The sequence below is a fragment of the Marmota flaviventris genome, chromosome 2, assembly GCF_047511675.1.
Source record: "Marmota flaviventris isolate mMarFla1 chromosome 2, mMarFla1.hap1, whole genome shotgun sequence".
NCBI lineage: Eukaryota > Metazoa > Chordata > Mammalia > Rodentia > Sciuridae > Marmota > Marmota flaviventris.
Genome location: NC_092499.1, coordinates 11,783,228 through 11,809,360, shown reverse-complemented (window position 1 = coordinate 11,809,360; position 26,133 = coordinate 11,783,228). Strand labels below are relative to the sequence as shown.

Here is a 26,133-nt window from a genome sequence, read left to right as displayed (position 1 = left end):
TCCTCATCCGCATCTTCTGCCACCAGCAGAGGAAACGCTCTGCCTTTAAAGGGCCCGGCCCAGGGATCATCTCAAGGCCCACTGACTCGTGACCTCGAGTCCCTCTGCAAAATCCCTGATGCCGTGGAGGAGACCATACTCCAGGGGAGACCGCGCACGTTGTCACAGCCCCAGGGACCTTGGGGGAAATCACAGGGCATCCTGGATCCTGGTTCCCTCCCTCCCCCCGTAGCTCCTGCTCTCTCTCCTCACTGACATCCCCAGCTGCTGCCAGCATTTTTAAGAACATCAGGATCCCTAAAAAATGATATGAAAAAAGGGCCAAGTCCAGGCCACCCAGGAAACTGACAGGAGACACCCCAGCTGGAGACTTTCAGCACCCCCACCCCCGGGTTTGGGACCTCTCCCTCCAATCCCGGTGGATGGAGACCACCCAGGGTCAGGTATGCCTGAGGGAGGTTTTGGAAAGGGCCAAGACGCCCTCTTGTGGGCTGTGAGGGGACAGCTCCGATGGACAGGGGTGAAGCGGGGGTGGGTGACCCAGACAGAACTGGCCCGTTTCCCTGCTTAGCTGGAAAGCATGCAAGAGAGGCCTGGCCTTAACCACAAATGGCTGTGGACCAAATAATGGTCACAAAAGCTGGAATGCAGAATAACAGTAATAATAGCAACTGGTGTTAAGTGCTTTGTGTATATTGACTAATTTAATATCTACCACAGCACTAGAGGTAGCCATGACAGTAGCCCCCCCTCCCCAATTTTCTGCAGTTTCTCTTCCACGGTTTCAGTTACTTGTGACCACTGAGGTCCAAAAACAATAAATGGAAAATTCCAGAAATAGATATTTCACACGTTTTTAATTGCATGTCATTCTTTTGAGTAGCATGATGAAATCTTCTGCTATCCCACTCCATCTAGCCTGGGACACCAATCATCCCTTTATTCAGTGTATCCATGCTGTGTATGCTACCCTCCTGTTGGTCACTTAGTAGCTGTCTCCTCTTATCAGATTGGCCATTGTGGTATCACAATGCTCGTGTTCAGGTACTGCTTCTCTTACTTACTAGTGACCCCAAAGCAGGAGTAGTGATGCTGGTGCTTTTACTACAGTACATTTCTATAATTGTTCCATTTTATTATTATCGACTGGGTCTAATTTACAAATCAACCTTTATCATAGGGTGTGTATGCCTAGGAGAAAACGCCGTCTACGTAGTTCTCAGTACTATCACAGTTGCAGGCATCCGCAGGTGCCTTGGAATGCCTCCTCCAGGGATAAGGGGGACCCCCTGTGTTGTTAACCTCGTTTTACAGAGGAAGAAACAGGCTCAGTGAGGTGAAGACTCAGGTGAGGTCAGACGGTTCATGATGAAAGAGAGATGACGGACTTGCCCTTTGTGATCATTTCGTGCCAAAGTTCACAGCTCTGTCAGTGCCGTGATTTGGATCTGGAATGCTCTCCAAAGGCTCCTGTGCGTGGCACTCCTGGGGGGTGGCGGGACCCTTAGGAGTCCTAAAGTCCCCTGCCTACTGGGGGGTCCTCGGGCCTTGAGGGCTTGTGGGACCCCAGTCTCTTCTTTTTTCTCTCTTTCTCATCCTGATCTTGAGGGAAGCGGCTTTGCTCGGCATGTGCAGCTGCCCCGTCCAGAGGCCTAAAAGCCACAGGTCATGGGTGGGTATGTCCACACCTGAGAGCCAGATCAGCCCTCCCTCTTCACCAGTTGACCACCTCGCTATTTGCTATCGTTATGGAGAAAGGACGCAATCAACCTCTGTCCCAACCTTAGTGGCTCTAATGAACTGAGACTCCCCACATGGGGAAGCAGTGGGGCTGGAACTACGGGGGGGACACTACGGGGGACAGATCTGGACTCAGCCCAGGGGAAGGCCGACGCCCCATGGTCAGATTGGCCTAGGGCAGGAGGACACCGTGGAAGGGGCACGTTGCCTGTCACGGGATCTGTGCAGGCGAAGATGCCGCTCTCACTTCTGAGATCCTGGAGTGACACAACCGTCCCGAGCCTCTTGTCCGGGTTCTCACTAGGTTCTCGTGCTCCATCTTACGAGGGCGTCCCCAGCACCCAGGTGAGCACACCGAGACTAAGACATTTGTGACTGTCCCCACACCCAAGTGAGCACACCTAGACTCGAAGACATTTGTGACTCATGACGCCTACCCTCGTTGGTGGGGGAGTCGAGACCCAAACCCAAAGCCATGTCTCTCCAGACCTCTGCTGGTGACCATGCATCGATTGAGTGCCTGCTGTGTGCACTGCTATCCTAGACACCGGGACTCTAGCAGGACCCATCTGTCCCCGTCCTTGCTCTCATGGAGGTCACATTCCAGCTGGGAGGGAGATGACTCAGAGTGCCGAGGGGTGACCGTAATTGGTCAGGGAGCCACTCTGAGGAGGCGACTTCTGAGCAGAGATCTAGAAGGCAAGAGGGAGAGGGCACTGTAAGAGCCGGGAGCCTGGCAAGGTGGACAGAGTGAACCATGGGTGCAAAGGCCCTGTGGTAGGGAAAGGCGACAGAAAAGCCAACGTGAGAGGGATGGCCACGGCGGGGCCCCATCAGCGGGAATTTGACTTCATTGGTGATTTAACGCAGTGGCCACCAGCCCCAGTGACACGCGGGCTGCACCTCCAGGCACCTTGTTGTTAAACTGTTAGGAGCCTGAAGTCAACCACAGTGGGAGAATTCCCGCCATGGAAACTGGCCAGGGCCACAAGAACAGCTTTCCCCCTGGACAGCCCGTTGCTGAGCAGTCACCTGCAGGTCACTGGTTTTCTGCAGGGAAAGGGGGAGGTTGGATTTTCTGAGAAGTGCTCCCCCTGGTGGCCGGCTGGAGAACGGCCTGCAGGGGCCTGAAGCCGCAGGCGCAGGGAGGCAGTGGCTCGGTGCAGGTTGGGGAGACCGCGGCCAGGCCGGTCAGCGGAGGGAGGAGGAGGGACTCTAGAGGTCTTGGAGGCAGAATCAATGGCCTTGCAGGGACAACTTGCGTCCCAGGTTCAGAGCAGGAAGGTGACGTGGCTTGAACCCAGTCGGCCAGGCCTGACTCCCCTGTCCCCCCAGACCTCGAGTTAAGGCTCTGGGACAGGAGGAAACAGGGATGTCCCCGGCTGCCCCTGACCTGGCCCCTGAGGTCAGAGTGCCTGGCCCTCCTCTGTCCTCTGGAGGGTGGTTCCTCTCAGGTGCTGCCGGGAGGGGACTGAGACCCTGGACACTGGAAAGCCCAGCCCCCGGTGGACCGCGACCCGGGGTCTGACTTCTCTCCCACGGAGGTCGGGTCTCAGGAGAGCTGGGCCAGGGATGGCCTGGAGTATCCCAGGACCTGCTGGTGACTCCCCAGCCCAGAACCTTCCCGGGGCAGGGTAAGGATGAGCCGGGGGCAGCAGGACTGGGCCCTGGGCTGCTGCCGGATCTGCCTTCTCATGTGCCAAGGACGGAGGGAAGGGCCAGGTGGACCGCGGAGATTCTCCCTCAGTGAGCAGGGCAGGAGGCCAGAAATGCCTGTCTCGGAAACTTCAGGTGGAATCAGCAGACCAAGTTTGTTTCCTCACCCTCTCTCTACTCTGCCTTTGAGCAACCTGAGGCTCAGAGAGGCTGTGTGCTTTTCCTCAGGTCACACAGCTGGTCTCCCATTGACTCCACAGCTGCAGCCTCACTCTGCATCCTGAGCATCCCTTGGGCGGGAGACAGGCTGGCTTTGTCCCTCTTGGGAACATTTGGGGCTGCTTTGAGGATGAGGTTGGAATTCTGGGCAGGGAAGCTGGATCTGGTCCCTTCTCTGGCTGCACCTAATGATCCAGGCCCTGAGGGTTCAGGCCTTTGGAAAGGTGGGTTTCACTGGTTCTACTGCCGTTGACGGGCAGCTCTGCCCCAGGGCACAGAGGCTGAGCAGAGGTCAGAGACCTGGGCCGTCCCCAGCTGTGTGTCCTCAGCAGGTAGCCGAAGCCTGTCCGTGGGAGAGAGAGAGAAGCAAGCGGGGCCGTGCAGGTGTCCCTGGGGCAGCTCGGAGGGCCTGGGAGGAGCGGGCCAGAGTGGGATACCCAGGCCCGGACTTCCTGGGCCCCGAGTGTGCTCGCGTGGGTCTGTGCGCTGAAGAGCCACGTTCCGTTTTCTCCTCTGCTATCCCGTCTTGCAATTCTTATGATCCTTAATGACAGCCTGGCGTTTTCACTGTGCACCGGGTCCCCCAGGTGATGTGGCGAACAGCCTCCCAGCTCTATATCCTGCCCGATAGGACCCTGTTGATCCATTTCCAAGTCCTAGCAACTCAACTTCCCGAATGGTCTGGATCTCGACTCCCTGGAAGGACGACTCAGCTATTTCCCAACAGTGAGACCTTGGGCAAGTTATTCAACCTCTCTGCGTCTCAGTTTCCCCTTTTGTGAAATATCATCTTCGACCTTGTGAGTGGGTCCTGAGGATTAAATTAACCCTCCACAAAAAGTGCGTGGAACCTGGTGTGCCCAGACGCCACCCTTGCTGCTGGTCCCCTCCACTCCTGCCCTCTGAGTCAGGGAGCATGCTCAAACGCACCGTGTGACCAGGACACTCCCTCTGAGAGCTGCCCGCTGCTCTCTGGTGAAGTGCAAAGCCCCAGCCTGGCTCCCGGGGCTTCCCTGGTCCCCTAACCCTAACCCTTGGTCCCCGGAGCAGCAGCCAGGTGCAGGCCCCAGGGTGGGGCTGTCAGTCAAGCCCAGGGCAGGGCGGCGGCCCAGGCTCAGCCAATGAACCCAGAGAGGACACCATCCTCCCCACCTCCCGCCCTCCTGCCATCTGTTTCTTCTCTGTGACAGTGACCTGTCACACTGCTGCCTGCCAGAAGCTCCTCCAGCCTCAGCCCAAGTCCCCTGCCTGTGGCCTGGTGGCCTCGCAGGCCCTTCTGTGCCCTTGAGCCTCTGCCCTGCGGTCCCAGCTGGCAGACGCCCTCCCACCGGCTTCTCCTTGTCCTGGAGAGTCACCTCAGGGCTGGCTCCGGCTCCCTGCTCTCAGCTGCGCCCAGCGCTCCTCAGCGCAGCCCTGGGGCCTCTGCCCTCTACCCCGGGTTCCCCTCACAGGGACTTGTCCCCTCCCTCATCTGACCCAAGACCAGAGCCTGGGACCTCCGCTGCCGCGCTCAGTGGGCTCCACACGCCCTGGTTTCTAGGACGGGGGGCGGGGGCGGGGGCTCCCTTAGGGCCTGCTCATGGGCACAGCCTGGCAGGGGCGGGGTCCATTCCCCACTGACGGGGGGTTGAGGGAGTGAGGAGAGGGGGTGGGGGAGCAGCCCAGAATCCCAGTGAGCTGGTCCCCTCTGCCCCCCATTAACTGTGGTCATCCACCCCGGTGCCAACGCCTGCTTGGCTCCAGCCACAGACCCGCTCCCCCCAGCCCTGGCTCTCCTGCAGCCCTGGCCGCTCTGCCCTTCCCCAAGGCCCCGCGTCCCCTCTGTCCTCCCTGAGCTCCCCCCTTTCCGCCCTGAGCAGTGGCCCCCACAGAGCCGGCCAGGTCAGCCTGGCCAGCTAGCAGGGCAGGTGCAGGGCAGGATGTCAGAAGGGGCACCAGGCCCAGTGCCCCCAGTGACCCTGGCCCAACTGCTGCAGGGGTACAGGCTGACCCATGGGCAGGGGAGGGTCCAAGGCCTGAGTCCTTCTGCCTGGTGCCCGCACTGGGCCAGGCTTGGCCCCGGGTCCTGGGGAGCTAAGCCTGCAGGGCTTACTGGGGACGGGCCCAGCATCAGTCACCAAAGTCAGGCAGAAGGGGACGGGAGGGATTTGGGCAGGCACAAGGTCATCAGGACCTCCGCCTTGACTCCAGGTGACCAGCTTGAAGCAGAGGCCCAAGAGTCCCATGGGGTGGCCGATGCCTCTTGTCCCCTTCTCCATGGAACTGGACCAGGAGGGCAGGGCGGGGGCAGGGGCCACAGGACATGGTGACCCTGGTTCTGCACACACAGGTCTGTCCCGAGGACAGAGCCAGCATTGTGATGTCACAGCTGGCTGTGGCTCTGAGCTTGGGAGAGCGGGAGAGTCAGCTGGGCCCCGCTCCTCCTGCTGCTCAGGAAGCCGTGTCCAGTGCCAGGCGGTGGACAGGTTGCCCAGCCCTGCCCCCGCTCTCTGACTCCCGGGCACTCGGCTGGGAACCCTTGGTGCTGCCGTGCGGAGTCCCTGCTAGCCGCCCTCGCCCCCTTGGGCTGCAGCTCGTTGGAGGTGTCCCTCTCAGCCCCAGCCCAGCTCTCCAGCAGGCACACATGAGTGGTGCCCAGTGGGTGGGCGGGCGGTGGGCACGGAGCTGTCATGAGGGCCCTCTGAGCCAGCCCTGCTCTCAGCCCAACCTCTTTCCCAGATGCTGCTGGAAGTCAGCCCCTCTTGGAAGATCTGGGGCTGATGGGGCCCTACCAGTTGTGAGGTGGCCGGGGTGATAATGCCACTGCAGGGCGGCACTCTCAGTCCTATATCCCAAAGGCCCTGGACTTCAGATTCAATGAGCCCAGAGTCCAAACCTAGTTCTGCTGTGTGACCTGGAGTGGGTCCCAGCCCTCTCTGAGCCTCGCTTCCTTCCCTGTGTAGCGGGATTGCTAACCGGCTGCAGAGGACTGTCGGGAGCATGAGGAGGAAGCCACTGCTGTGACCGTTCTGACCCGCGACCCCTCCTCCATCCCGCGTGGCCTGGGGTGCTGAGGGGCAATTCTGGTGCCATGGACACAGCCCAAGGAGCTGACCCAAGCGATCCTGGTGACAAGGACGGGGACCTGCAGGTGCTGCTGCAGGAGCTCTGCCAGCTGCAGGCCAAGTACGTGTGGTCCCAGGGCCTGCTGTGCCCTGCCTTGGCCCCAGCCCCAGCGCCAGCCACAGTGAGCCCAGGGACCAGGACGTGCAGAACTGCCCCATAGAGGCCGGGCCAGGGAAGGGACGGGGGCAGGCAGCAAAGCCTTGAAATCGACCCAGCTGTGGCAGGAGAGGTGGGAGGCGTGGCCACCACCCCTGGATGACCTCAGATCCTGGCCAGTCCCTGCCCTCCGGGGCTGAGTGACCTCCTCATGAAGGAGGGGCTGCAGGTGGCCATCCCAGTGCACCTGTCAGCTTGACCCCCAGGAAGTCCATCTGCGAGGTGGAGCCGGTCCTGAGTGGAGACCCTGGTCCTCGCCCTCCACTTGGGCCTTAAGTGGAGGCTGCTCTAACAGCCCGAGTAGATGGGAAGGGACGGGCCCCAGGAAGGGCGAGGGCGGGGGCGCGGGGCACGAGGTACTGAGACAGACAACTCCCCCTGCATGCCCCAGAGAGGTAGAGGGGCTTGCCTGGGTCCCTGGGGGTCACTCCGAGAAGCCACTACAGCCCCTGTTTGCAGAGGCAGACTGGGGCTGGCCCGGCCCTGCCCTCTGCCCTCCAGCGCTGACCTTGACGGGGCCCAGGTAGGCCACCTACTGGACGCTGCTTGCTTAGAGTTCCTCCAAGAGTCAGCACAGGGGCAGACTGGGGCCACCTCCCTGCCACGTGGTCCTGGCCCGCTGTGGGGTTCTCTCCACCATTGCCCGTGGAGAACCCAGGCCCAGGGAGGTGGCGCACCTGGCCAGGGTGGGGGGGTCTGCCTCCTGGATGGGCCGTGGCCACCACCTCCCGGAGGGGTCTGTAGACCACACCAGACAGAGGCGGCTGCCCACCCCCACCCCGCACCCCGCGCCTGTCTGGGACCCAGTTTGCTCAGCAGTAAGACGGGATGAGAGGCCCGTGGCGGACTGATGGGCAGGAAGTGGCCAGCTCAGCACAGGGCCCAGCAGGAACCCACAGAGGTGGCCCTGGTAAGGGGCCATGCAGGACCGGGGTCCCACGCCACGTCCTTGCCGCTGGCCCCACAGGCAGAGGAAGCTGAAGAGAGCCGTGCAGAGGCACAAGGTGTTTGAGGACTACCTGATGAAGGTCCTCCAGAAAATCCCCAAAGGTACGGCGCCTCCTGGGGCCTCCAGGGCTGGGGCCGCGCCGGGCGGCTCTTCTGCTGACCGGGAAGCGCGAAGGCCACCACCGTGGCTGAGAAGGGCCGAGTCCCCCTCCTGGTCCCTGCCCGGGCCCCAGCTCGCCCCTGGCTCTCAGGCTAATGGAAACAGCTCTAGTGACGGTGACCAAATAGACTGATTCCTCCACGCGAGGAGCCCAGGGCCGCGTTCCACGCCCAGCCACGTGAGCCACGGGGACAACCACCGCGGGTCTCTGCGCATCCGCAGGCCCGGCCCACCCCAGGTGCAGACCATGCACAAATCACACCCAGCCCAACGCCCCGCCTTGCCCTGGCTCCTGAGCAACAGGCCACAGCTCACGGACCCTCGCGTCCCTCAGGCATTACTCAGATTTCAAGGCCACATGGGACCTGCGGGTTCTAGGTGAAGGCAACGTCATCTCACATAAGGGACTTGAGCAGCCTCAGATTTTGGTGACCACGGGGGTCCTAGAACCAGTGCCCCTGGGATACTGATGGACAGCGGTATTTTGTCTGTCTGTGGCATTTTGGTTTTGCTATTGTGGACTAAGAGTGGGTGTTTGAAGGGGATATGGCATTATTTTGTCTTATCATAATTTGTTCCAGGGTCCACTGTTATAAGTGCTGGAAGTTCATTAGAAAAGGAGAGACAAAAACTTTAATTATTTATTATTTTAATATTATCAAAAATAAAAAATAATGATCAACATTGATTAAGTATTTACTCTGTGGTAAGCTCTTTAGCAAATCTTTATTACACCTCCTTCCCAGCCTTGGGCTACTGTGCTACCCAGGTTCAGAGAGGGTAAGGAACTTGCCCAAGATCACACAGCCAGGAAGTGGTGGGCTAGGTGCAGCCTCTGATCCATCTGTCTTCACAGCCGCTGTGCTCAGGGCCATATTAAAGGTACTGGCCAGGGCTGTGGGAGCCCTAACCCCGCCTGAGGGTCAGAAAAGGCTTCACAGAGGAGACCACCTCTCTCGGGGCTCAGATGAACTCAGCAAAGAGCATGTACGGGGCTGGGCTGCAGCCCCGGGGCACAGTGGCAGGTTTGGGGCTGATGGGTCCATGCAGGAGCTGGCAGGGCTGCTGGGGGGGTGGCTGGGGCAGGGCCTCGGGTGCCAAGCCAAGGGTGGGTGTGGGGCTGCTCAACTCGGGGCTCAGCAGCAGACACCCCACCCACCTGGTCAGCGCCCGCCCCTGCCACCCTCCCTGTCCCCACAGAGAGCAGCCTTCGGGAGGAGCCGGAGTCGGCCCTGGTGGAGGCCATGGTGCGGCACTACGGGCGGCTCCTCACGGCCAGCCAGGAGGCCCGCAAGTGCCTGGACACTTTCTCCCAGATGAACCAGGCCCTCCTCCAGAGCCTGGAGTTCCTGGAGGAGGGCCACAGGACCCTGGTGCCGGTAAGTGCTACCTGGAGCCGGTCACCTCGGCCCAGAGCGGCTGGGGACCCATTTCCTGTCCACCCCAGGGGACCTGGGGTCTCCTCCCTCCCTGTCACTCTGCCTGTGCTTCAAGGGCCTTCCGAGGGGTAGGAAATCCAAGAGCTCTGGAGTCAGACAGACTGGGCTTCCCATCCCAGGCCACCCCTGACCAGCTGCAGGGTTTGTGTCCTGTCTGAGCCTCAGTCTCCCTGTCTGTCAAATGGGGCCGACACACCCTCTCGTGAGACACCAAACACAAACTGTGTCACATGAAGTGCTCTTGCTGGAGGGGGCACACGTCCGTGGGGGAGCCCACCCAGCAAAGGCAGGGCGTCATGGAGCCTACACTGCCATCGCCACGTGAGGAAGTGTGACCAGTTGCTTGGTTTGTCCCAGAGGGCCACTGTGGGATGTCTGGAGCGTCTCTGCCCCCTAGTGGCAGTGCTGCAAAAGTACGCCTCTTGGAAGTTTCTTTTCCTTTGAGGGTGGGATCCAGCAGGTGCTGGACACTGGGAGAAGCACCTAAATGAGCTTCGTCTCATTGAAACCTCCCTCCAGCACCTGCAGGAGAAGGGGCTGTTATTCCTGGGAGATTTGAGAGGAGATCAAGCAAGGCTCGGTTGAATGCTGTCCTCACCCACGAGGTGGAATCCTGTTCCCTGTGTCCTTCCCTGTGACCTCTAATAGCTCAGAACACTGCGTGGAACAGCCCTCATCTAACCACTCATATTTGGGGAAGGGGCTGAAGTCTCGCCTTCAGTCGCAGCCGCACTGTTCTCGTTTTTGAAGCAAAAGGAAAGGCCAGAAAGTGAGGCTGTGTCTGCCCCGCGTCTCCCCCTCGCAGCCCAGAGTCTGGCTGGGCCAGGGCCGGGGCCAGCTGGGTCCCGGTGCCGCTCAGCAGGTCAAGGCCGGAGCACGCAGCCTGCCGGCTCTGGCTCGGGTGAGGGACACCAGGCCCGGGCAGGCCCTTCCCGCGTCTCCCGGGCCTCGAGCAGCGCCAGCCACTCAGACCACGGTGGGCAGGGAGCTTCTCGGGGTGGCCCAGGCAGATGCCCCCAAGAGTCTGCTGCCCCACGATGACCCAGGCCTCTCACCACAGAGCCTCAAGATCCAGCTGTGTCAGCTGCAGAAGAAGTGTCACAGCACGCAGTGGCAGAGGCTGAAACACAGCATCAGCTACCAGAAAGACATGGGCGTGGACCCACATCCACACAACCGGAAATACAGTGTGAGTCCTGTCTGCTGGCCGGGGGGTGGGACCCCTGCCTCCTCAACCAACCATCCCCCCAGCACAGACAGACAGACAGACACAGACACGGAGACACCGAGAAACAAGGACATACAGACCGGCACACAGACAGACGCACACACAGACATACAGAGACAAGTACAGACACACAAAGACACACAGAGACTTACACACACACACACACACACACACACACACACCACTGTCTCTCCTCAGCTAAGATGGGGAGACAGACAGTTAAGGACCAAGCTCTGTGGAGAAGCAGGGCTGGGCCCGCTGGCCTGTCCCGGGCCTGGGATTGTGCCAGGCGCGTATTCAAACCTTATGTGATTTTTTGGGCCAATAATGGTATTTTAAGTGAGTTACTGTGCAACGTTGTAGGTCACCTGGTGTCTCTCTGGCCATGGCCTGGCTGTGCTGAGCGCAGGGCCAAAGTCCTGACCAGGTGCCAAGTGTCCAGCTCTGCTCCGCCCCTTGCTGGCCTCAGGGACGTGGCTAGCTCCCCCCAGAGCCCCGGGTCCTCACCGTAGCCAGAGCCAACAGCCTGCACCCTTCCAGCCTCAGGGACTGCTGAGAGGTCAGCTGGGGCCCAGGCTCGGGGCTGAGCACTGTGCGGGCTCCCTCCCATGGCGGGACACGGTCACTGAGTGAGTGCGGGACTTCTTGGCCCCGTGGACTGTGCCTATGGGACCTGGGTGGGCAAGATCTGCGGGCCGGCTGTGGCGGCAGCTGGACTGGACAGTCGTGGAGTCCTGGCCGCAGCACCTGACCGTGTTGCTGGAGGTTCAGGTTCCTCTAGGCCCACTCGCAGCCCCCTGCCCCGGGGGGAGTCGCGCAGATGTCTCCTCTGAGAGGAGGACCTGGGCTCTGTGGGGAGAGGCTCTTCCAAGCCCCGGGAGCAGAATACAAGCAGGCGGAGGGGGCTCCAGGCTCCTGCGTGAGCTGGGGCAGGGGCGGGCAGCTGGTGGGGCCTGAGCCTCGGTCCTCCTCCTGCAGGGCGAGCTGCTGGACTACCTGCAACTGACCGTGGACAACATGGCCCAGCAGTGCAGCCGCGCGGCCCACAGAGTGCCCGAGAGCCTGGGCCTCTTCTCCAAGCTCGACTGGATTAAGGTGAGGCCAGGGGCTGGCCACTGCCCCCCACCCCCTGCAGGCCCCCGTCCTGGGCCTTCACCCATGGCCCCCACCAGCCCTCCCTCACGGCTACGTGGTCCCGGTGCTTAGGACCCAAGGCCCCCGAGTCTGTCAATGAACTTGAGCCCCATCAGGTGACGGGGTCAGGGTGGGTGCACAGGGGAACTCCTGTCGGGCCTGATCTTTATGTGCAGCCCCCTGGACATCACCACCACCACCACACACACACACACACACACACACACACACTCACACTCACACAGCATACACACAATGCAGACACGAATGTTGCTCTTTGCACACCAACAATACTCGTGAAACACAGACACACCTGAACACTCGCACACACACAGACCCAGGTAGGGTCACACAATTACACACACGAGTGCACCAGAAGGAAGCGTTCTAGGGAGTGAGGGGCCTTCTGCGCTGGATCTTCAGGTGAAACCTCAGTGCTGAGCCAAGTTCAGCCAAGTTCATCTGGTCCCTCTCGTGGTTGCTCCCGCAGGGACCAAATGAAGTAGATGCTTCAGTGTCTGCAGCACACTCAGAATCACACGCCCTCACAGGGGCGAGCTCCAGAACACATTTGTCTCCCCAGAAGATGCACTTGACATCTGGCTGCTTTTCCTCAGCCCCGCGTTCTTGAGGTTCAGCCACATTGTAGCCCGCATCGACTCCTTCGTCATTGTTTATGGCTGGGTAGTACCCCACTGTGTGGATAAGGCACATCTGTTCTTCTCCATTCATTACTTGATGGATGTTTGGGCTGTTCCCACTTTGGGCTGGTGAACTTGCTGCTCTGAACATCAGCAAACAGGTTTTTATTCGGACTTGTTTTCAGTGCTCTCGGGCACCTGGGTACATGCCCAGGAGTGGCATTGCCGTCATAGCTCTATTTCCATTTTGAGGAACTGCCGAAGTGTTTGAACAACCCAGGATCGATGCCCGGGGGTCCCGATGTCTCCACCCCTCTGCCAACCTAGGCACTGGCTGTGTCATTGAGCCGTCCTGGTGGGTGTGGAGCAAGTGGAATCTCACCTTGGTACCTTGGTTTCTGTTTGCATTTTCCTGATGATGTCAGGCATTTTTTTTTTTTATGTGCTTATCGGCTGTGAGTCTCTTGTTCTTTGGAGAAATATTTATTGAAATTCTTTGCCTGTTAAAAAATATAGCTATTCATCTTTTTGTAGCTGGGTTGTAAGAATTCCTTATATACTCTGGATGCAGGTCCTTTAGCAAACAAGGGATTTGAAAACCTCTCCCGTCCTGGGAGGGTCTTCTGCCTTTCTAATGGTGTTCTTGGAAGCACAGATTTTTTTAAATGTTGATGATCCAGTGTTTTCACTTTGGTGGTTTGTTTGCTGGTGCTTTGTGGGTCGTGTCTAAGAAACCAGTCCTCGGCCAAGGCCCCGAGATTCACACCTATTTCTGGTGTGTGGCCGTCTTGCTCTCCTGATTTTGACCCGTGTGGGGCGGGGCTCCAACTCCAACCTTGCAGGAAGCTGGCCACTTGTTCTGATGCCATTTTTTCTTTTTTTTTAAAAAAACAATTCTTTCCCCCATTGAATTGTCTTGTAACTCCGTCAGAGATCAGTCGACTGTGAACAGGAAGTCTGCTTCTGGACGCTCAGCTCTGTTCCATGGATTTACATGTCTCTCCTCTTCTTTTTGGAGGGGAGGGGGGTATGGATTGAACTCAGGGCCACTCGACCACGGAGCTACACCCCAGCCCTATTTTGTTTTATTTAGAGACAGGGTCTCACTGAGTTGCTTAGAGCCTCACAGTTGCTGAGGCTGCCTCTGAACTCGCGATCCTCCTGCCTCAGCCTCCAGAGCCCCTGGGATCACAGACATGTGTCACTGCACCTGGCCTAACGTCTCTTCTTTTGTCTGCACCACTTGTCCTGATGCTGTGGCTCTGTAGTGATCGGGGGCGGGGGGGGGGGGTATGTTGGGGGTCACCCAGGGCCTGGCACACACTGGGCAAGACTCCACCCCGAGTGGCACCAGCCCTTGGGTAAGTGCTGGAGTTGGAAGCATGGGCGCTCGGCTTCGTTCTCTGCCAAGGTGGTTGGGCTCAGCCGGGCCCCAGTGGCTCAGTCCCCAGTGCAAGTCTGATGCCCAGGGTGGGGGATGGGCACCAAGGCTCAGTGGCACATGGGGACCCTCCCCCTCCTGTCCGTCCTCTTCTGCTCTGGCTCCTTCCTGCATCCAGACTTGCATTGGAGGCCGGCTCAGGGAGACGCCCCGTCCCAGGATTCCTAGCTCAGGGCACTTATGGGCAGAGCTCTTCTCTGGGGTCCCCTGTCAGCAGCAGCCAGCAAGAGTCCCCTCGAGAGGGACTTGTCACAGGAGTCTTTCAGGCCAATTCAAGGCTGCCATGAGACTCGACTTGGGGCACATCCAGCTGGTCTGTCTGGCTGGCAGCCCCAGGCTGTGACTCCCTCACGTGCTGTAGGAACGTCTCTGCTGAGTAAGGGCACGTTCATCTAAGTAGCCACAGCGTATTCACTCAATTTTCTCCCCAAGAAAACAGAAGAAATGACAAGGTAATGTCAGGGGGTCCCCAGGGCCCTCCCCATAGCAATCACATCAGGCTTCGGGGTCAATCTGTCAGTCCTCAGCCAACACTAATGAAGTCACCCAGATGTGCTCAGCATTGACAGGTTTGGAGGTGGGGACAGAGAAAGACTCACCTGGTCCTTCAGAGAGGGAGAGGGCACCGTCTAGTGGGAGCCTAGAGGGAGCAATGAGAAGGGGCAGGTGGCCGTATTCAGGAAGTCATCTGCCCCTCCTAGGCTGTGCAACTTCAGCAAGTCACACGACCTCTCTAAGCCTCGGTTTGCTCATTTTCCCAGAGGCACTGCACCCCGTCCTTTTGAGAGTTGTGGGAGACGCAGGCCAGCCTCGGACAGGACAGTGTTCTGGTCCCTGGGAAGTGGTGTCCAGGGGCCAGAGCCCTGTTGGGTGAGAGACTGATGTCCCTTTGCAGGAATTCATGTTGGACAAAATGGAGATGGTGAGGACGAACTCACTGCTCACAGAACCCAGAGAGTGCTGGGCAGCGGACAGTGCCAAGGACCCGGCGCCCGGGAGCTTCCCCAAGCCCTGCAGGAGCTTTCCAAAGAAGCAGGATCCGCCCCCCAGCACCCCCCGGACCCCCGTTCTCGGTGCCCAGGCCTCCGAGTGCTCCAGCCCTCACCCAGGGCCCACAGCATCAGGACCAGTCCTGTACCCACCTCGCCTCTTTTCTCACCACCGCCAGCCCACGGGGCAGGGGAGAGTGGGGGCAGAGGGGGTGGGCAGGGTCCTGGGGCCAGCTGGGGAAGGGTGGCAGGGATGGAGTCGGGGCCTGCCTGGGTCAAGCAGAGAAGAGGAAGAGGGTGGTGGCAGCCAAGCAGGGGTCCCGGGTGGCAGCCGCACACCCAGGAACCCAGGCTGCGTTTCTCACTGTCACTAGAGAACCTGGCTCCAGACCCGCACCATGAGGTGGCTCCTGAGACCGAGCTCCCGATGCCCACTTGCTATGGCCAGCTCTGAGTCCCAACAAATCTGGAAAGCACCACCGGCCATGGGACAGGCAGGAGGCAACAGGATCCCTGACGCGGTGCTGAGTCTGCAGAGGGCCTTCCACGCCCCCCTGAGGGTCAGGGTGGAGGCTGCTCTCAGGGGCACCTGGCAGGGCAGGCCTCTCTCTGGCCTGTAAAAGCCTAGGGAGTCCCCGACCTGGCCCCCTGCAGCCCGACGTTCTCAGGTCAAGCTTGGAGAAGGTCCGTCTAAGTGGACACTGGCTTGGCTTCCTCCTGCTGTCGCCAGGGCAAAACCATGCAGCAACCCCCACGGCCCTGAAATGACCTCTGGGGCCATGCCAATGAGGTCAAGCCAATTTATTGTTCCTACGTCGTTTATTCAGCTGAAGGTTAGGGTTAGGGGCAGATGATCTGTAAACCAGGGAGCTTAGAACAGGTGCTGACGCTTGGTCAGTGGAGCTGGGTCCACGCTCTTCCAGGTCCCGAGGGAGGCACGGGTGGGGAACCTTGAGCAGGTCTTGGCCCTGAATTCATTAGGAGGCTAAGCACCGTGTAGTTGGCGGAGCCCGGGCAGGTCTTGAAAGTGGTTTGAAAAGAGAAACAAGGCTGGGTACAGTGGCTGTGCCTGTCACCCCAGTGACTTGGGAGGCCGAGGCAGGAGGATTGCAAGTTTAAAGCCAGCCCCAGCAACTCAGAGAGACCCTCTCTCAAAATAAAAACTTTTGAGAAAAAAGGTCTGTGGTGAGGCGCTTCCATGCGGGGACGAGGTCGGAGCCCCTCGGTTCCCTTTCTCCCCTGCTCTTTCCAAAGAGACCTAAGGGGTGCGTCCCACTAAGCTTCCAGTGTGGATAGCTGGGCTGAGGCCAGACTTGCAATGCACATCCCTTGCAAGTCCTGCAGTGATGTCCCTGCTGTGGGTCCCCAGAGCACAGCTTGAGAACCTCTGCTCTAGACCTGCCCCAGGATCTGCCCCAGCAGGGCCACCGATACCGCTGCCTGGACTTTGGATTTCCACCTGTGTCCTGAGGGGAGGGCCACCTGCTGGTCTGGCCTCCTGGGAGGGACTGGAGAACAGTGTCCCCTAGGCCCATCTCTGGCTCTGTGGCTGTGCCTGTGGGGCTCTGTGGACGGCTGGTTGTCCTGTCTGTCCCCTTTCATCTGCCTGCTGTGCATTTGCTGGTCCGGTTCCCACGTTTTGTCACACTGCCGAGGGATGACAGGACATGTCCTGGGTTGTGGTGGCCGGGATATCAGTCTGTGCCCTCAGCTGGCTCTCTGAGGAGCCCCTGCCTCTCCTGGGCCACGGAATTGACAGGTGGCACAGGGCACCTAGTGGGGCTGCTGTCGGGGGCTGCGGGGGACTCGACCCAGGCCTCGCTGTCCTACGTGTGTAGAAGCCAGCACTCTGGCCCGGGTCCCTGCCGAAGGCACTTTATTCAAGGTTGACGGGAGACAGGAGGTGCGCTTGAATCTGACCCCTGAGTGGTCAGTAAAGAGGGAATTTACGTGGCCCTGGGGAAAGGGGAAAGAGGGCAGCCTGGTGTGACCCGGGGTCTTGGCAGAAGTCAGCGCAACGTCCAGGGGGGGACTGGCAGCTGCTTTGAAGTTGGGGAGCTTCGGTCTCTCCATTACTGACCAGGGTGAGGGTTGGACGTGGCTGGCTTCTGACCCGGTCCCTAGTCCCCGAGGCCTGTTCTCATCCTTGAGGTTGCACTTGTCCTCGTCCTTGGGTTCTGCGCCTGCGTCCTGAAGACCAGCTTGAACAGCCTGGGGGCCAGGGAGTTGCCCTTTAAGAGGCGGGATTCACCGGCCTGTGCCAGAGTGCTGGGGCTGGCCCTTCTGGGTTGTCACACTGTCCAGGGATAAGAAAGTTCTCTCTGCCCTGCCCCCGCCCCTTTAAAGCTCCCCCCTGCAGTGTGATGTCCCTTAGGAAGTCCATCCCACCTGACCCCACAGCTGGGCCCTGGGACCCCAGGACACACCAGGCCTGGGGAGAGGACAATTTCTGAGGACCAGACCTGCTGACCAATTCCAGCTTTGAGCAACTTGGAGCCTGAGGACCTTCCCCTCCACGCTGGAGGAGGGGGGTGATGTCAAAGGTGGGCCTAGGAAACCGGCTCTCGGGGGAGGGTCCATCTGTGTCCTTTTCCCATCCCGTACACTGGAGTCTACTCCAGTCCCTTTGGGTGTGGTTGAACACTCTTTAATGTGACACTTGCCGAAAATGGAGGTGCCCGGGGCTGAATTCTCAGAGATTCTACATCTATGTCGGGGGCCTAGAAGTCAGGAATTTTAGGAAGCTCCCGGGTGGTTCCGGTGCCAACGGCTCTCAGATCCCAGAGTGAGGAACACTGGGTATTTCAACATTAAAGGGGAATTTTGGTCCATATTTTGTGGTCATCGTCGGGAAGGACTTGGAAACATGAGATCAGCATGAGTGACACAGACAGCCGGATCTCATGAAGACTGGAACAGCATCAAAATATCCAGATACCTGAAAACAATGAACCGGGGAAATGTTTGGTATTTACTGAGCTCTTACAGATGAAAACAAAACCATTGCCAATCTTTCATAGGCAAATCACAAAATAAATAAAAGTGTTCTCCAAACATGAAAAATGTTTCAACCATATAGTTTTTGCCCATCAAAAAAAAATCAAGCTAATATTCAAATGCTTGTAAAATAGGCTCTCTGATACTGTAGTCCTATTTGCATAAACTCTCTGGAAAGTCATTTGATAAGAGGTCCAAAGGGTTCATGTCCCTTGCTCTATGATTCTAGCTCAAGAACTGAAGTTAATAAAGCCAGAGCTATTTGGTTCCAAATGAAAGACCAATTCAACTTGGCTTAGGATAAAAGATGATTCATGGAGCTGTCAGAGTAAAAGACCAGAGAGTCTAGCTTGAAGCACAGCTTCATCCGGGAGCGCCTGTCAACGGAGTCCTCTCTGGCGTCCGGCTTCATCCTCAGGCTCAGCATGGACAAGCTGGCCCCCAGCAGCCTCGGCCCTGCAAGCTCTGAAGGCAGAGTCAGGGGAAAGGAGAAATAGTCTCTTTCCACATGCTCCTGAGCAAGTCCCAGGATTCACCGTGATTGGGTCATCATGTCCCCCTTTCCACAAATGACTCATTGGCCAGGTCTAGTCTACAGGTCCATTCCTGAACTAACCTCTCTGACTGGGGTCCAATTTTTGAGCTTTGGGGAGATGGAACATCTTCCATGGCTAGCAGCCATTCCCCTGGGGCCAGTGGTGTGTGCCACGTGAGCCCCATGGACTGAGCGAAAGGGAAGGGGCTCCCCCAAAGGGAAATCAGGACACTGTCATCAGAGGGAGACAGGACCAGGTGCCGGGCAAGCAGACACAGATATGCTCGGGACAGAGGTGACTACGGTTCTCTACCAAGATGTCCATCACACCATTGTGTATAGCAGCCCAAACAGGAAAATGCAATGATACACCCCAGAGGGAAAGCCCTGGAAATTATGATACAACTTTATGATTCTGCAGCCATCACATGTTCCCAAAGCTGTTTAAGGAAAACTCTCTCTAGGGCATAAAAATAAGTGGGAAAAAGGAAGGAAGAACATAAGCCAAATTTAGTAAAAAAATATATGTATAAAAGTGTAGGGCCGGGCACGGTGGCACACACCTGTAATCCCAGCGGCTCGGGAGGCTGAGGCAGGAGGATCCCGAGTTCAAAGCCAGCCTCAGCAAAAGCGAGGCCCTAAGCAACTCAGTGAGACCCTGTCTCTAAATAAAATACAAAATAGGGCTGGGGATGTGGCTCAGTGGTCGAGTGCCCCTGAGTTCAATCCCTAGTATCCGCCCACCCCCACAAAAAAGAGTAGAAAGAAACACTCTTGGTATCCTCAGGGAATTCGTTTCAGAACCCCCAAAGATACCCTAATCAAAGGGTGTTCAAGTTCTTTATATAAAATGGTGTAGTATTTCCATATAACCTGCTCACATCTTCTTGTATCCTTTAAATCATCTCTAGATGGCTCATGAGAATGTAAATGCTATGGGGGCAGTTATTGTATTGTTTAGAGAATATGACAGGAAAAAAAGTCTGTGCATGTCCAGACAGATGCATGTTTCTCTCAAACATTCTCAATTGGCAGTTGCTCCGAATCTGCAGGTGCACAGAGCCAGGTGTACACCAGAGGGTTGCTTCTGAGAGAGAGGATCCTGGCCCTATGAGGCAGTAGCAAATACGAGACTCACCCATTGTGGCAGGTTGAATAATTGTTCCCAAGTTGTCACCCTGGGGTCACATACACCCATCCTTGAGCCAGCGCCCCCTGGTGGACAGAGTATGCATTTCCACCTCTTGACTTTGAGTTGGCCATGTGACTTGCTTTGGCCAATAAGATGCAAGTGGATTATGACATTAGCCAAAGTTTAAAACATGACTGTGCAGGGCAGCTCACTACCGGTGAGCTTGACTGGTGAGAATGTTCCCTGGTTTCAGGAGGATGAAGGCCACCTGGAACAGACACAGAGTCAACCTGTAACACGGATTCACCTGAATAATCCAGTCATCAGTCAACCCACAGGCCCATCAGAGAGAAATAAATGGTTATGAGTATAAGCCAGTGAAAGATTGGGGCTGTTTGTCACACAGCAATAACTGTCTGATACACCCACATACTCATTCACATTCCATGTCTCTCCAAACTAAGAGTCACCTCACACGGGGAGCCAGTCCACCTGATGGAATGGTGTACCCCAGAAAGCTGGGGTACTTAGAAGTAGGGAAAGACTCTGCCACGGGTGATAGCAGTTAGCTCTATATCAGAGGATTCTGGTTTTCTATTTTCTTCTGTATAATTCTTTTTCTTTTGTATGTTTTCCAAAGTTTCCATGTTTAACTTTTATAAAATACATTTTGTTTTGAAAATTGGAAACCAACTGTTCTTGCATCTCACTGACCCTAAGCTGGGTGTCCCCAAGATCAGGGCTCATTGTCAGGTCTTTCACCCACACGACTGTCTTCAGGGCTCTTGGAACCTGCACATTTTCTTTCCTCAAAGTGCATCTATCACCTCTGGTGCCCCCTCCACCGGCCCCTGCTCTCTGAGTAGGTCCTCCCTGCTCTCTAGCCTTGAAACTTGGTGTCCTATTCTGATTCTGCTCCCCAGGTAAGGAGGCTAGCAGACTGTTTCCAGGAAACATCTGGAAGAGGCTTCCTTACCACGGCCAGCTGGGGAGGGGCCAGGCACCCCAACCTTCACCCCTGCCCCTCACACAGGGCTCCATGTCCTGTCCCGTCCTGCCCTGGGTCAGGAAGGGCGGGGTCCCTTGGAGGTTTGTGTCCTGAGGCTGCAGGTGCCAGCCTGGCCCATGGCGCTCCGGGGGAACTTCTCCACATCCTCACACCTGTGGGTTCCTCTGCCTGCCTCTGCCTCCCGGGGCTCTCACCCTCATGGGCAGCTGTTGGGCTTTCCACAGACACGGTCACGTGTGAAGTGCTGAACCCACAGAGTGCAAGAGTGGGCACCCGGGGCCCCTGCTGTTGGGCACCGTGGAAGGGGCAGACACTGGGGGAGGAAGGTGGCTTCCTGTGCCTGGCTGGAGCTGGATGGGTGTGGAAGGGGTGTGGTGAATGGGGCTCCCGATGGCCCCCACTGTGAGAGCTTCCAGATAAGGTGCCCGAGTGCTGCTGGCACGTGCCTCCCGGGGCCATCCCCATGCTCCTGAGCAGAGGCATCGTACTCCTGCCTCCCTTTTATGGGTGTCACGCACTGGAGTGCATCGGGTTCCAACATGAACATCCCTAGTGCGCATGAGAACAAGGAGGCTCAGGGAGCTGCGGCCTGGCCAAGGGCTCGTGGGACAGGCCCCAGGGCTCCTTTTACAGTGGGGGCTCTCGGCCACTGCAGGCTGAAGGACTGTAGTGGAGTCTGGGTGGCGTCCCTGGGTGGAGCGAGGGAGGCGTGTGCTCCTGAAGGCCCTGCTGCTCAGTGTGGCGGAGGACCTGCATCTGGGCACCTCCTGGGAGCCTGGGAGAGGCAGCCCGAGCCTTCTCACAAGTGTCCTGGTGGCAGCGCCTGGTGGAGCCCGAAGGCGTGGCTCTCCTTGGCGGAGCTGAGCCTGGCATCGCCCTCCAGGGAGGGAGGGACCTGGGGACGGCAGGCCACGTGGAGGGCTGGGGCAGCTCTCTGCTTCTGAGCTCCCCTGCAGGGCTGGGGATGCCAGCCGCTTGTCACTGCCCGCTGCCTGCCGCCACTCCTGAGCTCATGCTGCAGGACCCGGGGGAGTGGCGGGGGCAGGTACCCTACCACGTGTGCTTCTGAGCAGCCCCCTTCCGCCCTGGTGTCCTCCTCTGTTCTCTCTTCAAGCCTCACCTCCTCCGCCATGAAGCACTCCAAGCAGAGCTCTCCCCTGGCCCCAGCCCCTCCCCAAGGCGCCCTCCCTAGAGTACTGCGTGCTCAGTCTCCACTGCGTCACCCAGACTCTTCGCCCCTTCCCTCGAGGAGTTCTCAGGAAGAAAGGCTCCGTCCTACCACACACAGCACCCACCCAGCGGGCAAACTGGCACAGAACATCCCTCCGTGAATGTGTCAGATGAACACAGGCACAGAGTAAATGGTGAATGCACGAATGAAAGTCTTAAGCAAAGAAATTAATATCTAAGTGAAAATTTAAGGACTGTGTAGGAGCCCAAAGTGAGGGATATTTGGTGGGGTACAGAGGAACCTTGGCTAGCACTCAGGGTCAGCCATGTGCCGTGCACAGGTGCCGATGAACGCCTGGGGCCACGGCAGGCGGGCAGCCAGGGAGGCTCCTGTGTCATCGCACACTGTGGGCGGACTTGCCCAGGGCGTAGCAGAACCAGTGTGCTTCAGGCAGGGATCTGGGCACAGCTTAGCTGGGTCCCCTGGCTCAGGGTCCTCCATGAGTGTCTATCAAGCTGCTGGCCAGAGCTGTGGTCTCCCCTGGAGGCTCAGCGGGGGATCTGGAGGAAGCCAGGCCTGAAGCTCATGGGCGAGGCTGTGGGGAGCTGAGGTTCTCACAGGCTGGTGATCGAGGGCCTCCAGAGGGTCACCCGGATCTGCTCACTTCATGAGAAGGTGAGAGAACAAGGGGACCGAGCAAGCCAGGCCACAGGCTTTTGGGAACCTAATCTTGGCAATGACATTCGTCACCGTGGTTGTGTGGCCAATGGAAGGCAGCCCCGCTGCGAGGGAGAGCCTCACAGGAGGGTCCTTTCCCCGCAGGTTTTGTGGAGCCAAGAACAGGTCTGAAGTCCAGCATCAAGAGCAAAGTTTTATTCTGTGGCCAAAGAAGGGGGCAGCAGGAGCCTGGCTCGGGGACCAACCTCCCCACCCCCAGGGGAGGCAGAGCCAGATACGGGCTGCAGAGCTTGGCAGGAGGGGTGGCACCAGGTTTTCAGGAAGGGGGTGCAGTTTCGGCGTCCAGGCACCACCTGGTGTCTTTCCCTGTCTGGTCCTTCCTGGCCGCGACCATGGCCATGGTCAACGGTCCTGGCCCCGCTGGGTGTCATTGGGCATGGAGATTAGATGATAAGGAGGCTCGGGTCTGTCAGAGGCCCTGGGCAGCCATCTTGCACCCTGCTGGTTTCAGCTGGTTCCTGCAGGAGAACCTCCTGGCGGCCTGCTCTTGAGGAACAGCATGGTCAGCGGGGCAGGCCGACCGCGGAGACAGGCTGTGCCCTGCTCTGGCGGCAGCTGTGCGCTGTTGATCAGAGGTGAGTGGCTTGGTCCATTCCATCCTCAAGGGAGTGTTACTCAAGGGCTCAGGAGAGCGGGGAGGGTCCCTGGGGACAAAAGGCAACAGGACTTTGTGTCCCCGCCACAGGGGAGCCAAGACAGGACCCCGGAAACCTGCCACTGACCTCAGCTTTCCAGAGACCACGCCAAGGCTCCTCCCACTGTGGGAGCCAGGGGCATCTGTCACCTCGCCCAGGAGGCCACTCAGCACGCAGCCCTTGCTCTCTGAACTCAGAGCCCAGGCCCCGAGCTCACAGCCGGGCAGTCCTCTGGGAACCTGGCCCGTCACTGTCCTTCTGGGGCTGTGGGCCCTGTTTCCGCAGCAGAGGAACCCACAGCTGGGTGGGGCTAACTGCTTGGGCAACTGTTTCTCCTCCAGGATGCTTGCCTCACTTCTGAAAGGCCAGAAAGCTGTTTGTGCCGCCCGCTCTCGGGGCGCAGGAAGCCTCGTTCCTTTGGTGGACTCGGCCTGCGTGCCCATCTCCCTGGGAAGAAGCCAGTCTCCCTCCCTCGGGGGCTCCCTCTCCCTCCTCCCCCTCATGGTGATTGTGGGGTCTCGGCAACTCCTTCAGTGCAGAAAAAGGGCATGGCATGACCTGTCCTGGGACCGATGGCCACGCTCCTTGTTGAGCCACCCGGTGTCCTCAAGGGCAGGACGGGGGTCTCTGCCAGGCCAGGGCCCAACAGTACAGGCAGCTCACGCCTTTCCTCTGATGATGCAGTGGGTGACAGGTGGCTGGGGGGGTCTCCTGTTCCGCCCCAGGAGACGCCTCTCTTCTGACACACTCCTTCTACCCTGCCGTATTCCAGAAACTTCTCCCTTTCAGCTAGCTCAACCTCCCCATTCTCTGATCCCATTTTTCTTCTTGGGAAGATCTTTTCCCGACTTGCCCCTGGGGGTGGGAGCTAGGGCACCCACTGAGTCCAGGGCCCCATGGTCCTGCTCCCTGGGGCTGGGGCCAGGGGAGGCCAGGCCGGCCACTCCAGCTCTTCTTTCTGATCTCCCAGCAGGGGAGACCCAACAGTCCCGGCTCATGGCTAGGGGGTGTCAGCGCTGACCTGTGGCCATGGAAACTCCAAACCACGCAGGGCCTGTACTTCACAAGGGGCGAAGTGCTTTGCCTCAGGGGTTCCTGGTTCCCAGGCAGAGCACGAGGAGCCTGCAGCTGCTGGGCAGAGCAAGCAGTAAGTGCTCGAAATGGCACCAGGTGAAGAGCCCAGGAGGGGCCTGCGCTGCCTGGCTCCCCCAGTGCGGGGTGGCCGCCTGAGCCTCCCCTGCAGCAGCTCCGCCTCGTTACCTGGGGGAGGGCGGGCGACCCCCACTTTCAGGCGCAGACACAGCCTCGAGGAGCTCCCTCCTGCCACTTGTGCATCTACACCTTCTAATGTCACAGGGCAGCTCTCAGGCCTCAGCGTTCCCTGTCCCCTCAGGCTTGGTCACAGGGGTGAGCAAGAGTCAGGCCCCAAGCCTCTACCAAGCAAAGCCACATTTACTGGGCACTTACTGGATACCAAGTACAGGGTCAGGATCAGGGCACCCCACTTTACAGACGCGGAAACAAGGCTCAGAGGTGTGACTCATCCAGGCGGTGATGCCAAGGCAACTTGGCACACGTTTGGTGCCACTGCCCACCCTCATCGTCACCATGTCTGCTGTCCCCTCCAAATCACAGTGTCAAGGAGTCAGCACTCAGAGGACAAGAATCTCCACGGTGTGGAGTGGGGGATTCATGGCTGCTGGCCAGTCTGGGAAAGCTTCCTGGGGGAGGAGGCAGACGGTGAAGGAAGGTGGGATTTCAGAAGCAGAGTCTGTGAGACGGGCGTTCGGGAGGGCCAGGTGCTGAGCGGTGGGAAGGCACGGGGAAGGCTGTGGGCACTGGACGCCATCCTCCGAAGCTCCCTGAGGAGTGGGGAAGTCAGGAGGAGAACAGGAACGGTGCGCTGGGGCCACGTGGGGAGTGAGGGGTCCGACCTGGGAGATGCCTGCATATGGCTGGCCTAGGAGGTCAGACCGTGTGTCCCAGACACGGGGACAGCAGAGCCCAGCCCAGGGGGGCCCAGCCAGGTGCCAGGTCCTCTGCTGGAGGACGAGACACCCCAGGCCTCGCTCTCCCCAGGACTGGTGAAGCCACGGCCTCTGTCCCCCACTGGGCACCTGGATGCTGGGCAGCAGGGGTGCTGGGAGAGGGGAGTCGATTCATGGGTCACCCCAGGCAGGACCCATGGACCCTCCCAGGGCAGCCCCAGAGCCTGCTCATATTCTCAACTCTGAGCCACCCTGAAGACAGACTGGAGGCTTGGTCAACCTTTCTCCCTTCTAATCAGCCCTTCACCAAGCTCAGGAAGAAGCCTGAGTAGTCAGAGTCGGGAGAGATGACGCTATTCTTTGTTCATTTGAGCTTCAACGGAAGAAAGATTCCATTTCACATACATTGGGATTCAGGGCATTTTGTTTGAAGTCCTCACTACTATTAAACTTTTTATAACCACCCAGATTGTCCCACCTGCTCATTGAACGAGAAACAAGAAGCCCAGAGAGGACCTGGGAGTTGCCTGAGGACACACAGCATGGAGGGCAGAACCTAGAGCCAGGGTCCCAGTGTTCCTTGTGGACTCCAGTCCATGCTCCCTCCACACACCATGAGGAGCCTGGGGCTGCGGGGCTGGGGGGCGGGGGGAGTGGGCCTGGGGCTCAGGTATTCATGCAGCTCGTTCAAGGGGGCAAACTGAGGTGACTCATGGTCTCACCCATACCCCAAAGCACACCCCATGAAGCCACTCCTGGCTCAGTCATTCCTCCAAGGGGGGAGGAGGGAGGCCTCACACATCCTGAATTGAGCAATGGAGGAGGAGTCAGAAGTCCAGGGGTCCAGCCTTACCTACCCAGCAGCTCTGCAGCTCTGGGCTGCTCCTGTCACTTCCCTGGCTGTAAAAAAACAAAACAAAACAAAACAAAATACCAGCCTGTGGTCCCAGCTACGAGGGCCGACGCAGGAGGATGGCTTGAGCCCAGGAGTTCAAGGCCAGCCTGGACAATGTAGTGAGACCCATCTCAAAGCAAAACACAAAGTCAGAAACTTTCCAAAAAGCAAATAAGC

At 58.5% G+C, this 26,133-nt stretch overlaps 1 protein-coding gene and 1 long non-coding RNA gene across 2 annotated transcripts; one reads left to right on the top strand and one right to left on the bottom strand.

Annotated features, from left to right (window-relative positions):
• The first annotated feature begins 6,685 nt into the window (after positions 1-6,685).
• On the top strand, positions 6,686-16,326 carry Ccdc197 (coiled-coil domain containing 197). The gene is made up of 7 exons (XM_071606273.1): positions 6,686-6,780; positions 7,844-7,926; positions 9,185-9,363; positions 10,484-10,612; positions 11,630-11,746; positions 14,763-15,053; positions 16,264-16,326. The coding sequence occupies exons 1-7, from the start codon at positions 6,686-6,688 to the stop codon at positions 16,324-16,326; spliced, it is 957 nt and encodes a 318-aa protein (XP_071462374.1).
• Positions 16,327-22,558: 6,232 nt separating this feature from the next.
• Positions 22,559-23,250, bottom strand: LOC114089703 (uncharacterized). Its single transcript, XR_011705691.1, has 2 exons — positions 23,161-23,250; positions 22,559-23,082 (listed from the first exon to the last, which is right to left on the bottom strand). It is a non-coding gene; the product is annotated as an uncharacterized lncRNA (long non-coding RNA).
• Positions 23,251-26,133: the final 2,883 nt, after the last annotated feature.

Excerpts from the sequence above, each read along its gene's own strand:
- Ccdc197 (XM_071606273.1), top strand. The coding sequence starts at position 6,686 with ATGGACACAGCCCAAGGAGCTGACCCAAGCGATCCTGGTGACAAGGAC. Across the intron at positions 10,613-11,629 it reads CACACAACCGGAAATACAGT|GGCGAGCTGCTGGACTACCT; the intron begins GTGAGTCCTGTC and ends CTCCTCCTGCAG. Across the intron at positions 15,054-16,263 it reads AGCCCACGGGGCAGGGGAGA|GATCTGCCCCAGCAGGGCCA; the intron begins GTGGGGGCAGAG and ends GACCTGCCCCAG.